The following is an 11,654-nucleotide window of genomic DNA, read 5'->3' on the forward strand; positions in this document are numbered from 1 at the left end:
TTTTTTTAAAAGTTACTCCAATCCAATTAATGGAAACATTTGAATCTAAAATAAAGTTAATTTCTAAAGATACACATTTCAATAATATCCTTGAGGAGTGCACAATTATGTAGATTTTCTCAGTGTATAGAGATGGAAAAGGGAAGGCGACTTGGTTGGCTGGAGTCGAGATTCGGTTTTGTGGCTGTGACGCAGATAAGCAAAAGTTTCGCTCAGTTCTTGAGTTGAAGTTTATGTGGGGATGTGGAAATGTGGAAATGCGGACTGAAGAGAGTGCAGAGTGGCAACCGAATCAGAACTGAGAAATCATGTCATTTGGCAGGCAGCGCCGCAACATTTTGCCGCTTTTAATGTTAGCCAAACTGTCAGATGATGTTGTCTGCCCGTCTGTGTTTCAATATATTTCCCTTCCCCTTTCTTTCCATCACTCTCTCACTTAAACGCCAAACAATGCTAGCGTAGCTGCAACATGTTGCAACATATTTCAGCTGCAGGGCTCTTCAACTTGTCAAAAGCGCCGATAAGTAAAGCGGGCAAACTTATCGATAATTTATTGAATTATTTTGTTGGTTGCAATAAATAAAGTTAAGATTACAACCAAATTTTATACTTCTGATATTGGTTGTAATAAGCATCACTAAATTATTTATAACCATAAAAAACCTTTAAGAAATGTATTTTAATAATAAACATTTAAATAATAAAAATGTAATAAATAATAAAAATAAAATAATTACAATATTCTGCGTCTTGGCTTTCTCTCTTTATTATTTAATATTTAATTTCTAATTACTTACCATCATTTCGCGTTCACTTCCCTAATCCTATCGCCATTGCTGCTGGCTTACTTTCTCCACTGCCCACATCCGATCCAATCGGATTTCCTTCCTGCTTTTCTTTTCCTCGGTAACACGAAACGCCATTGCGTATTTTTCAAATAATTAAATGCTAAACATGAAGAGCAGCAGCCAGAGGCAAAAAAAGGGGCAACAAAAAAGGAAAGTTGTCGCGACATCAAGACACCCAGAAACTTTTTTTCGCCTCCCTTTCGGAAGCTCAAGTTGGGAACCAGATGATGATAATGGTGATGATGATGAAAGTCAAGACAGTCAAGCCGGTGGCAACTTGAAGCCAACTTAGCCAGTCAGCTGAAACTGTTGCCCGGCCAAAAAGGTAAGCTGCAACGGCAGCCCAGATAAACCTTTATCAAAAGTTGCACCGCCCACTCATCCACTCATCACACCTCCCGCCCCCTGCGATTATCCTTCCAAGTCAGTTGCCGTAAGGCGACACTTTTAGAGCACTCAACTCTCCTCTCTCGCCGTGTGACAGTTCATAGTTCACAAAGCGACAATGGGACAAACAAACAAAGAGGCAAGCGAACAAACAAACAAACGGTGCGAGGAGACTGCTGTCCTTCAGCTGCCAGGCTCCACTGCTTTGACATTTGCCACCTGGAACGTTTCTTCGTTGCCCTCTTTTTTTTCCGGGCAAAGTTTTACCAACTTGTCGCCCACTTTGGCATTGAATATTGCCTTGGCTTAGCCGGTGCTCAATAGATTTCCAACTAATTTGTGAGAAAGTGAAAAGTTTATGATTTTAAGACGAAAATTGCCAATTGAATTATTTGTTTTTGTATGTATTGAAAATGAAACTACTCAATGGATTAGCTAATTACTATAGTATATTGTTTAATGTTATGTACTGGAAGAAGCTAATTTTATTTGAGCTTAATGGTTCTGATGATCTTTGGTGTTGATTTCCTCAACGGCTCGGCTGAAATTGCGCATACGCCACGTGGTATCACGGGAAATTGCATGGCAGTGACAAGCAGCAAACGCTAAATAGCTCTTTACGGGTGGGATGATAAGTTAGGGATTTTTTAAAAGCAATTAAGAAAATCATACAGCACTTATAGTTTAAAAACCAGTAAAAGGAAATAAATACATAACAGAAATCTTCTAGTTATTGAGTAAACAACAAATAATTAGCTATGCAACCACAACTTTTCTGGCACCCCTCGCCGTTCAGTCAACTGGCTCATTCAAGTATCCTACTTCATTTCACTCATTAAAAGCGGCACCCGGGAAGCGGCAAAGGCAATGATGGAATGCCAGCACAATCAGCTAACCAAACTTAACCAGGGAAATCCCCCAATGCCCTTGTGACCCCCTTGTGACCTCCTCCTCACACATACGCACCCCGGCACAGATCCATTAACGTGTGTTCGAGTGATAAAAGGTGTGGAAAAGGTGGGAACATTTTAAACGCAGACCAGAGAAAAGCCCTAATGGCAGTTTGTATCTTCATCTGTTAAAGTATCTGAGGTTTGGCATATGGATTTGAATTATAGATAGTTTTAAATAGAGATTTTTAGATGGATATAAAATAAGGTAAGGTTTATGAATAACTAAAAATGATTAAAATAAATTAAGTTTACAAAAAAACAGTTTATGTTTAAGCTAAATTCTAGTCAAAAGTCCCAAAACTTAAAAGAAACTATTATTTTAGGCCTGAAAACTAATCTTTAATATGGTTTTCCACTCGATTTAAAGTGTGACGAAATTTATTTTGTTCCACCAAGCAGACTAGATTACGATTAGTCGGATTCCAGAATCATTAAAAAAATGTCGACTTCGGAGGTGACTTCCCTTCCCACAGAATTACCTCCTTGCGCCGTAGGATTCACCTGGGTCGTTTTAATGAATGCCTGCCTGCCGGATATGGCACGCACTAGAAGGAGTAAATGCAAGGTGAGTAGGGTTTTTCGACCTCTGGAAGATCATATTCCAAGAATGGATTTTCCTAGCATGGCTACTACTACCACGAGAGATTCCAAAAGTGCATGCGTCGAAGGTACGACAAGGAGCAGCAGCCCGGTGTCATAAGAAAATGGATGACTCGTACGCCAAAACCAATGAGAGTGACGAGAAAACCTCGGATTAGTACCGCAGCTCCCTACGATGGCACTTGGGTCGGCTACAATGCTGGATACGGAAAGGATGTGCCTTGGGGTTCAGCCAAATAATAAGTAGTTGGGCTTCTAAATGTATATAAATAAAGTGTCAAAGGTATCTATTTATGGGATTCAAATAAAAGAAAATATAATATTTTTAAAAATATTTAATTTTAATCCAAGTGGAAAATTAGCATAGCAAATTAATTGGAAATGGTTATGTTATGATATAAGGTTTTTATATATACTGGAACAGGTTTAGTTATTCAAAATCAAGAGGTTATTCTTGAGCAGCAAAGCAACTGCTTGCCTGCGATGGAGCGTCCAATCCATTAATTGCTCAGAACTTTTTAGTGAATAGTCCGATTTGAATTGAATAAAATTTTTTAAGCTAAGCAGTCAAGACTAGTTATTTCCTTAAACTAACGAAACTGAAAACCAACCAACTGAAAACCCTTTCTTTAATTTTCCATTGCAGGTACGTTCGCTGATTTGACGACAATGAGGGGAAAAGCACACTTGCCAAAACAAATGTCACGTGAGCCACACAAACTTTTCCTTGCCCCCTTCGTTCTGTAAATCTGGCTATAGTTTTGTTTTTCCTTTGCCGCTTCTGGTTCATCATGGCAGCACATAGAAATATTTGGCTACCCGACAGCATAATATTTTTTTGTTGGTTTGCTTTTCCTTATTTCCTCGTGATTTTTTTCTGCGCTCTACGATTTTCTCTCAACCCGATCCGTGATTTGGCAGCCTGAAATCACGTAAGCCAAGAGGGGAAAAAGGGGAAGGTAGTTCCGTCATGTGTCTGCGTCTACTTTGCTCTGATTACAAAACCCAACAACAGGTTCACTGAGGGAAATGAAACACTTGAATTCAATGCGCTCTTCATATAATTATTTCAGTGTAATTTTTAATTTTTTTTTAACAATATTGTAGTTTTAGAAAAATGTTTAAATATAAATTTAAAATTAAGTATTCACTTAAACAAAGCATATAATATATGCCATATATAACCTCAAGTAAAAATTATATTTTGAATTTAAATTCACTTAAGATTTTTAAAACAAGAAAGAAAATATTGATTAAAGATAAATTACAAGAAATATCTTAGAAAATTTAGAATAGAGTTTTAAACAATTTGAATATTTAAAAAAAACTTAAAGTATTCTCCAAAATTTTTTGTAGTATTTTTATTGAATGTTAATCAAATTGGTTAATATTTTTTCTCCCAGTGCAAGGGCAAAAACAATTTGGCAGCCGGGCTCGCGCGCTTTGTTAACGCCCGAGCGACCCTCGAATTCTTTGGATGTGGATGGTGGATGGTGGACGAGGATGTGGATGTGGATGCGAGATGCAGTTCAGCCAGTTTTTGTCCTTCTGCACCTCCGCTGCTTTCCCTTCGTTTTGCCAACTTTGTTTTAAGTGAAAATTGAAACTGAGCTCAGCAACTGTCCGATGGCTTTTTATTTGGTGATTGCTTAGCTGCTGCTCCTCCGCCACCTCCTCGTCCCTTTCAAAAATCGTGTAACTGAAAACTCAAAGCAAACGAAAAATCTACGTGACACCAACGGAATGCCAGAAAAAGCTCTTTTGAAGAAGGGGTAAAAGAAGGGAGAAGGGACAACACATGCAGGGCAAACAACTACTGAGGGTTTCTACTTCGATGGGCTTTCTTAAGGCTCTGCGACAGCATCTTTAACGACAAAGAAGACCAACATACCATACATCAAACTATATATTCAAATAGCGGCTTATTCATTCACGTACAAATAATATAAAATTTACATATTTTTACAGGCCTTGAAAAAGATCAGATCAAATTAATCCTGGGACATCTAGTGAAGTAAAGCCTAGCTTTTTATATAGGATGAAGCCTTTGAAATAATATCCTAAAAATGTAAAGGACTACTTCCTTTTGTTTCCTTGTGATCTTTCTCTGGTAGCAGGACTCTGTCGCATCTTTGGCTTAGGTGTCGATGGACTACGCATTTTGGGGCAGTTAGGCTCATGACAATTGGTTTGACTGAAGTTGGCGTTGTTATCACTTCCATATTTTGAATTGACGTACATAATTCGCGCTTCCTGATTTTTCTTGGCCTTTTCCGCGGGCAAACAAATCTTCCGGATAACACTGGGCTTCAGGCTGCAGGGAAGGCTGTGCCTTCTGATGTGTCCTGCCGACACTTTCACAGTTTTCCGCTCCTGATTTTTCCGATTTTTCCGCGGCTGCGACTTAAAACACCCTCGCGATCCCGTCAATATTTCTTTTAAAGTCTATGCAATATAAATGTAATAAATAAACGAATACACAACATTTTAATATGAGAGTGAGTTTTGATTATGGTTTTATCTTACCTGCTTCTTGGTTTTACGCGGAGCCATGTTTTTTTTCTTTTTATATGCCTTACTTAAACTGAGAATTTTAAAAAAATCTATAAAATTTTTTTAGTTTCTAACCGTCTAGTCTAAAATATATTGTGATATGGAGTAGAATTTGTTAAACGGAATAACTTCAATACCAAAGGGTACTTGTTTAAAAAAAAAATGTTCTTCATTTTACACCGCTTTTTATTGAGTCTTTTATTTTAAAAACAATTTAAGTTTAAACAAATTTATCTACTAAAGTTAGGTTAGTGACATAAATACGAAATAATTTAGCAAATCTTAAAAAATTCTCCGTTGACCATTTCCTTACTACAAATATTTTATTTAGGGATATTTTCTGAACTCAAAAGTTCTTTTTTCTTCCATTTTTCTCAAGTTACCCTAGTGCAGTAGGCACTGTGGATAATCGAACGATTTCTCAACTTTTGCTAGCAGTTGACCAAATCAAGGGAAAAAACGCATAAACAAAAATAGTAAGCTTTAAACGCTTTTCAACACTTTCCGGCTGAGATCCTTGGAAACTCAGGTGGAACTCAGCCCGGACTCGGTTCCTCGGACTCCAAACTGCAAACTCCACCCCCCGCTTATTGACTTTCAAGCTCAGTTTACTTTCCCGACGCTGTTTGACTTTGAGCTTGGCCAGAAGAACCTGCTGCCCCCGGAGCTGCCAAACAGAAGGCTGCAGGCCAACTGCTTGAACCGGAGGAGGAGTTCTGTTCTCGGGGAAAATATTTTATGCTGTGCACGGTGAAAATTCACATAATTGCAGTTGGAATTCAACAAACAACAGCGGAGCGTAAATAGAAAGCGCAAAGTCAACAGAAAAGCGATAGCAAAAAAATACTGCAGAATGCTGAATCTTGGTAAGAATGAAAAATAAAAAAATACGAGGGATAGAATCAGCAACGTCACCGCAACAACAGCAGCAAATACAAACAAACAAACTAACCTTTGACCCCCGACCCATCCTTCTTGGTGTCCTTGTTGTTGTTGTCCACTTCAGGTGCGCCAAGTAATTGCAACTGAAACTGAAACTTGGCTAAGTTGCCAAGGAAACGAATTGCAGCTAAAATTGGAGCTGAAGGCGAGGAAGAAGAAGAAGAAGGAGGAGAGCTTACTGTACATCCTGTGTGGAGGATGCGGAAGATCCAGGACATTCAGCCAAGCCAACAACACATGCACACACAAAAGCATTTCGATGCAGGTCATTGCGGCTAAATTAAAAGAAATCAACGCAGGTCGATCGGGCGGAGGATGAAAAGGGGGGCTAGTTACCCAGAGGGCAGGGGGTGGGATTTCCCAGGAACCGAGGGTTGACAATATAAGCAAAGATAAAGAATAAAGGACAGAAAATAGAGCGGCAAATGGAAAAGCTGCAACTTGAACTGCTGCAGTCTGTCGTTGATTTTAATTAAAATCTTTAAGCTGGTGTTGATTATTAATTATAATGCCACTGTGCCAGTGCTGCCAACTGACGCAGATAATGATAACAGGGAGGAAATTATAAATAGTCCTTGAGTAGCTTTAAATTGTAGTGTTAGTGCTAAAGTATCCGATAAAGTTTAAGGATTTATAGAGGAAATAATATGTTGGGATTTTTAAATTACTCCAAGACAACTAGAAAACTAAAAAATCAAGAGCAAAATTGCTTGAAATCAGTCTTTTTTATTCTCACATTTTCAGGGAAAAATGTTTTCAAAATCAAGCGTAAAATGCTCATTATTATTATTGATTTCGTTTATTCTCTCTAAATCAAGATCGATTAACTCTTGAAAACAAGAGTGTTTAAGCATAAATTAGACTAAAACACAACTCTAAAAAAAGCTACACCATTTTACTCCACCTAAATTATAATTAAAAAGAAAGCCAAAAAACATTAATTCCAATCAAATCTGTGCACATTTTACAGTGCTAAAACCAAAGTGAACTCACCTTGAAATTAAAGTTACTAAAAATGATTTATGTAAATTGAACGCAACACAAAAAACACTCTTGAGCAAACAAATTTAAGCAATTTGTCAAAAGAAAACAAAACACAAAAGCCCAAACAACATCAGCAAGCCAAATCCAAACATAAATAAAGCACAAAGTGTCAGGCGGACGAACGGACGGACAACCGAACAAACAAACAAACAATCGTCCCACACCTGCCACGCCCCCCTCAGCATTTGTGGGCGGGATGGGCCAAAAATCGAGGGGCGGCTGGGATGCTTTTAAGCTGCCAAATCCGACAATTAAATTATTGCATGACAAAACATGCACCGCAAAATATTCAAAGCGCGCCAAAAACAGGATGTAAACAACAATAACAGCAGAACAAGGATGGAAAAACAGGAAAAACCTCAGAAAACACACACCCACACAGACGAAGGGAAAACATCAACAGCAACTAGCCAAAACATAAACAAAAGCAAAAAAAAGCATTGAGGAAAAACTGAAAAAAAGAACAGATTCATCTTCCGCAACAAGAACAACAAAGGATAGCAGAAAAAAAGGAAAACTTTTGGCATAGGAAAATCCAAAAGGAAGGAATCAAAAAAAAAGAAAGGAGCGACATATTCCCGGGTTTTCCCCCCTTTCGGATATAGCTCATGGCAATAATTTGAAATTCGATTACCATAACCAAGTACTCGGAAAACACAAACAGAGATCGCAGGGGCAGCACACACACACACGGAATTTTCCCCAAAAAAAATTGGAAAAACTGGCGGGAGAGCGGGAAAAGCGACATTCTCGACGCCACAGGCGAAAAACTGCAAATGGCGAAAACGTTCGCTAAAAGGTCGCCACATCAGACTGGCAACAGGGAAAAATGAAAAAAGAGACCAGAAAGAAAACAAAAAGCTGAAAAGCTAGTGCACACACGGTCAAAACTGTGGCCAAAAAGCCAAAACGTGAATATATCAGAATTTTCTGGGCAAACGAGGCTCGACCGCAAACAAAAAATTCTTCTAAATATGACAGAGTGTGTGTGAGCCGGAAAAGCCAACTCTTCAATAGAGTCTGCGGCCTTATGTTGACGAAGTTCAATACTCCTCATCAAAATTTAATACAATTTAAAATAAGAAAAAATTAAAATTTTTATTTACTCGTGCATTTTTTTTATAAAAATAAACTGAGGATAATAAAAAATATGATTTTAAATATATTAAAATAAATATTTTTCTAAGCCAAATCCGTGAAAAAATATATTACTTATCTACAATAATGTAATATTTTGGCTTAAAAAACACTAATAGAAATGTTTTAAAATATTTAACCTAAATCCCACTCATATTGAAAATATATGTATCTATTATTTTTTCTGCTGTTTTGTGTATATTTTTTGGGTTTTAAAAATAATTACAAACTCCTTTGCGTTTTGCACAAAATTTAAAGGACTTGAAAAGTAAAGAATTTCTTATAAATTAGAAATCGATTTTTGATACTAAACCTAGTAAAGTAAAATGCTCTTGTGTTTTTCTTACCCGCCAGCTTTGAACTTCCCCCCTGTCGAGCGATTTCAATTACAGCCAATTAAGCGAAAAAGCGGCAGTGGCAGACAAAGAAGCTCACTTACAAATTGCAAAAAACGGCCAAAAGATGCTAACAGCGGCAGACACACAAGCTAAGGCCGTCCACCCACCCGACGCCCATTTTTCCACCCCCACCCCTTCGCACTCACACATGCAAGCGTTTTGCACCTTGCGAAGTCGAAACTTTTTATCCGCTTTTCCACTCGCGTCTTTCGACCTAACTCCCCCTTTAATGCGGCGAAAATGTTAAAACAAACAAACAAATAAATTAGTGTTCAATCAGCGTAATTTCTTCGACTATGCAGTCTGGCTGCCACGCCCCCCGCCACCCCAGGGGAAGCCACCCACCGCCCACTTTTCGGGAAATCCACCCAAGCATGTTTGCCTTTTGTCTTAGGGCTTGATATGCGATTGTAACTTTGGTTTCAATTGCAATGCAAGTAGCGGAGATGGGTGGAAAAAGGGGCGAAGGTTGGGTTGTGCAAACTTTTCACCCTGCAGTTAGTTGTAAGTAATTAAGCAAAGAAGAAGAACAAGGTTGTGGCAGCGGCAGGGGGCGTGGCAAGGGGCCGACGAAATGGAGGGCCAAACAAACGAAATTTTCGGTAATTTGCTTAATTTGAATTTGAATGCAAGCAACGCGATTGGAACAAAGTTCAATGAAAAATAGTAAAACAAATGGGAAATAAAAAAGGAGTCAGTGTGCTAATAAATTTAAGAATAATAGGAAAAGTATATACAGTCTTTTAAATGCAGTAAAAAGTATTTGATTTGGAAGCTAGGTACCTATTTTAAAATAGTATTTTCAAATTAAAGGATAACGTAAATATTTATATTTATAAAATATTTATTTTTCCATTTGCAATATATTTAAAATTATTTCTTTTCAATTTTTATACAGCTTATTAATATTTTCTAAAATATTAATTGCTACTTTCTATAAAATCTAAAAAAATAAATAAAATTGGGCATAAAATATTGGGTTTTCTTTACTAAATAAAATAAGAACTTATTCAAACATTTTTTTTTATTCCCTTCAAAATTTTCTAAATTTACAACATTTTGTTGGTCTTTTTCAGAATATTGTAAACTTTTTTCAAAAATTAGTTTTGAGTTATGAAACTTTCGTTCACACATTCCGAAACATTACGAGGTGTTTAAGACCTGAAAAGAACACTCGGAATTGGCATTGCAACCCCCGATAAAAGTGGGAACAATCGTCCCGATGAAATATCTCTAGACGAGTCCACTCAAACTGGAGATTGAGTTTCGCTCAAGAGCAACCCCCGCGATGACCGGAGATACACTCGGTAGTATTGAGTGCTAAACGATCCATGGGGAACTTTGCGAGGGGGAATTCCGAGTGAGTCAACTTGTGCGGCACCCACGCAGATAAACGTATGTATATTTACTCGATCCCGCTCTTCGGGAGTTTCTTAAGAGCAGCGAGAAGATAGCTGACTCAGGTTGCAATAATCGGAGAACCAAGAAGTAGGGGGAGTTTGGGAGACTACGTCATTGCGATGATCTGATCTGGAATTCGAAACTGGTTTGGCTTTAGGTTTTTGGACACGGATCGACGTGACTTTTGCTTTATTTATGCCAATTTATATGCATTAGCCGGTCTCTTGCGATCGCGTGCGCAGAAATGATCGTCTTGTTCTTGCCGTTATTTCTAATTAGATTAGGGTGGGACTTATTTGCACACTCTCGCACTCGCACTCTTTCCGCCGGTAATTACACATCACCCATCTCGTTCTTCAGCCCCGAGAATTATATTGGGCCAATCCCTTGTGCCGGATTTTCTCGAGCAGAGTGTCTTTTGTTTGGCCGCGATCTTTTCATTTGGCGACCTCCTTTTCCCTCACCTTTTTATTATTTTTTGGTTTTCTTTGCTACTGGTTACACACTCCGTTCGAAAAAAGCCTTGAAACACGTTCTCGAATGGGGATCGGAACAAGGAACAGGCGCAAAAGGTGTAGCACGAACGAGAAGTAAACCCGTTTCGACGCCGGCTCCCCAAACTGATTTACCTACACTACTCCACGCACTGAGCCGAGCACTCAGAGAAACGGGCAGCGTGTTCCAAGCGGAGGCCCAGCATCCACACTGCGAGAAAAAATTGACTGATGAATCCTATAATTACTATGTAAGCAATAAGCCATAAGCCATATTCGGAGACGCTTGTTCTAATTACGATTTGAATTCCTTTAAATATTTAAAAAGAAAATCGTAAAAAATAATAATTTTAACAAAATTTTAAAATATATAATTTTTTAAAAAATTCGTAATTGTTTTTAAGACAATAAACTTATCATCCAATAAAAACCCTTTTTTTAGGATGGAAATTTAATTCGCTCACGTTTATTTCTTATATTAATAACACTATGCAGCATCAAAAATTTACCTCGATGGATGCTATATTTTTGGATTCGTTACGAATTCCCAAGTTAAACTGCGTTTTCCAAAAAGTTCCCCGACGCAAGGATTCTTAGCAAAAGGACCTCAAAGTTCGAAAAAAGCTGAAATTGGCCAACTTTGCGGAGCTCTCAGAGGCAAATGGATGCATGGTTTGATTCGATGTTAAAGTTTTTTAAAACATACACCTTTTATCTTTCAAACCCCATACTTAAAATAATTTTAGGATTTTTTTTATGGCAAAAATAAATTCCAGAAAACATAGTCAAAAAACTTAAAAACATACAACTGCGGTCAAAATAGTAGTAGTGTTGCCGCCTTGTGTTTTTAAAAGTTTGTTGTTGTAATTGATCTCTTCCTGGTAATATTGTATTGAT

The 11,654-nt window shown here is 37.8% G+C and overlaps 2 protein-coding genes across 2 annotated transcripts; one reads left to right on the plus strand and one right to left on the minus strand.

Moving 5' to 3' along the window:
- The first annotated feature begins 2,617 nt into the window (after positions 1-2,617).
- Positions 2,618-3,122, plus strand: LOC108058939 (uncharacterized). Its single transcript, XM_017143936.3, has 2 exons — positions 2,618-2,753; positions 2,810-3,122. Exons 1-2 carry the CDS (start codon positions 2,628-2,630, stop codon positions 3,026-3,028), a joined length of 345 nt encoding a protein of 114 aa, XP_016999425.2. The 5' UTR covers positions 2,618-2,627; the 3' UTR covers positions 3,029-3,122.
- A 1,554-nt stretch (positions 3,123-4,676) lies between these two features.
- LOC108058936 (uncharacterized) lies at positions 4,677-5,473 on the minus strand. The gene is made up of 2 exons (XM_017143934.3): positions 5,315-5,473; positions 4,677-5,233 (listed from the first exon to the last, which is right to left on the minus strand). The coding sequence occupies exons 1-2, from the start codon at positions 5,339-5,341 to the stop codon at positions 4,865-4,867; spliced, it is 396 nt and encodes a 131-aa protein (XP_016999423.3). The 5' UTR covers positions 5,342-5,473; the 3' UTR covers positions 4,677-4,864.
- Positions 5,474-11,654: the final 6,181 nt, after the last annotated feature.

This window comes from Drosophila takahashii, chromosome 2R (assembly GCF_030179915.1).
Source record: "Drosophila takahashii strain IR98-3 E-12201 chromosome 2R, DtakHiC1v2, whole genome shotgun sequence".
Lineage (NCBI taxonomy): Eukaryota > Metazoa > Arthropoda > Insecta > Diptera > Drosophilidae > Drosophila > Drosophila takahashii.

Excerpts from the sequence above, each read along its gene's own strand:
- LOC108058939 (XM_017143936.3), top strand. The coding sequence starts at position 2,628 with ATGTCGACTTCGGAGGTGACTTCCCTTCCCACAGAATTACCTCCTTGC. Across the intron at positions 2,754-2,809 it reads CTAGAAGGAGTAAATGCAAG|CATGGCTACTACTACCACGA; the intron begins GTGAGTAGGGTT and ends GGATTTTCCTAG.
- LOC108058936 (XM_017143934.3), bottom strand. The coding sequence starts at position 5,341 with ATGGCTCCGCGTAAAACCAAGAAGCAG. Across the intron at positions 5,234-5,314 it reads CGCGTAAAACCAAGAAGCAG|ACTTTAAAAGAAATATTGAC; the intron begins GTAAGATAAAAC and ends TATATTGCATAG.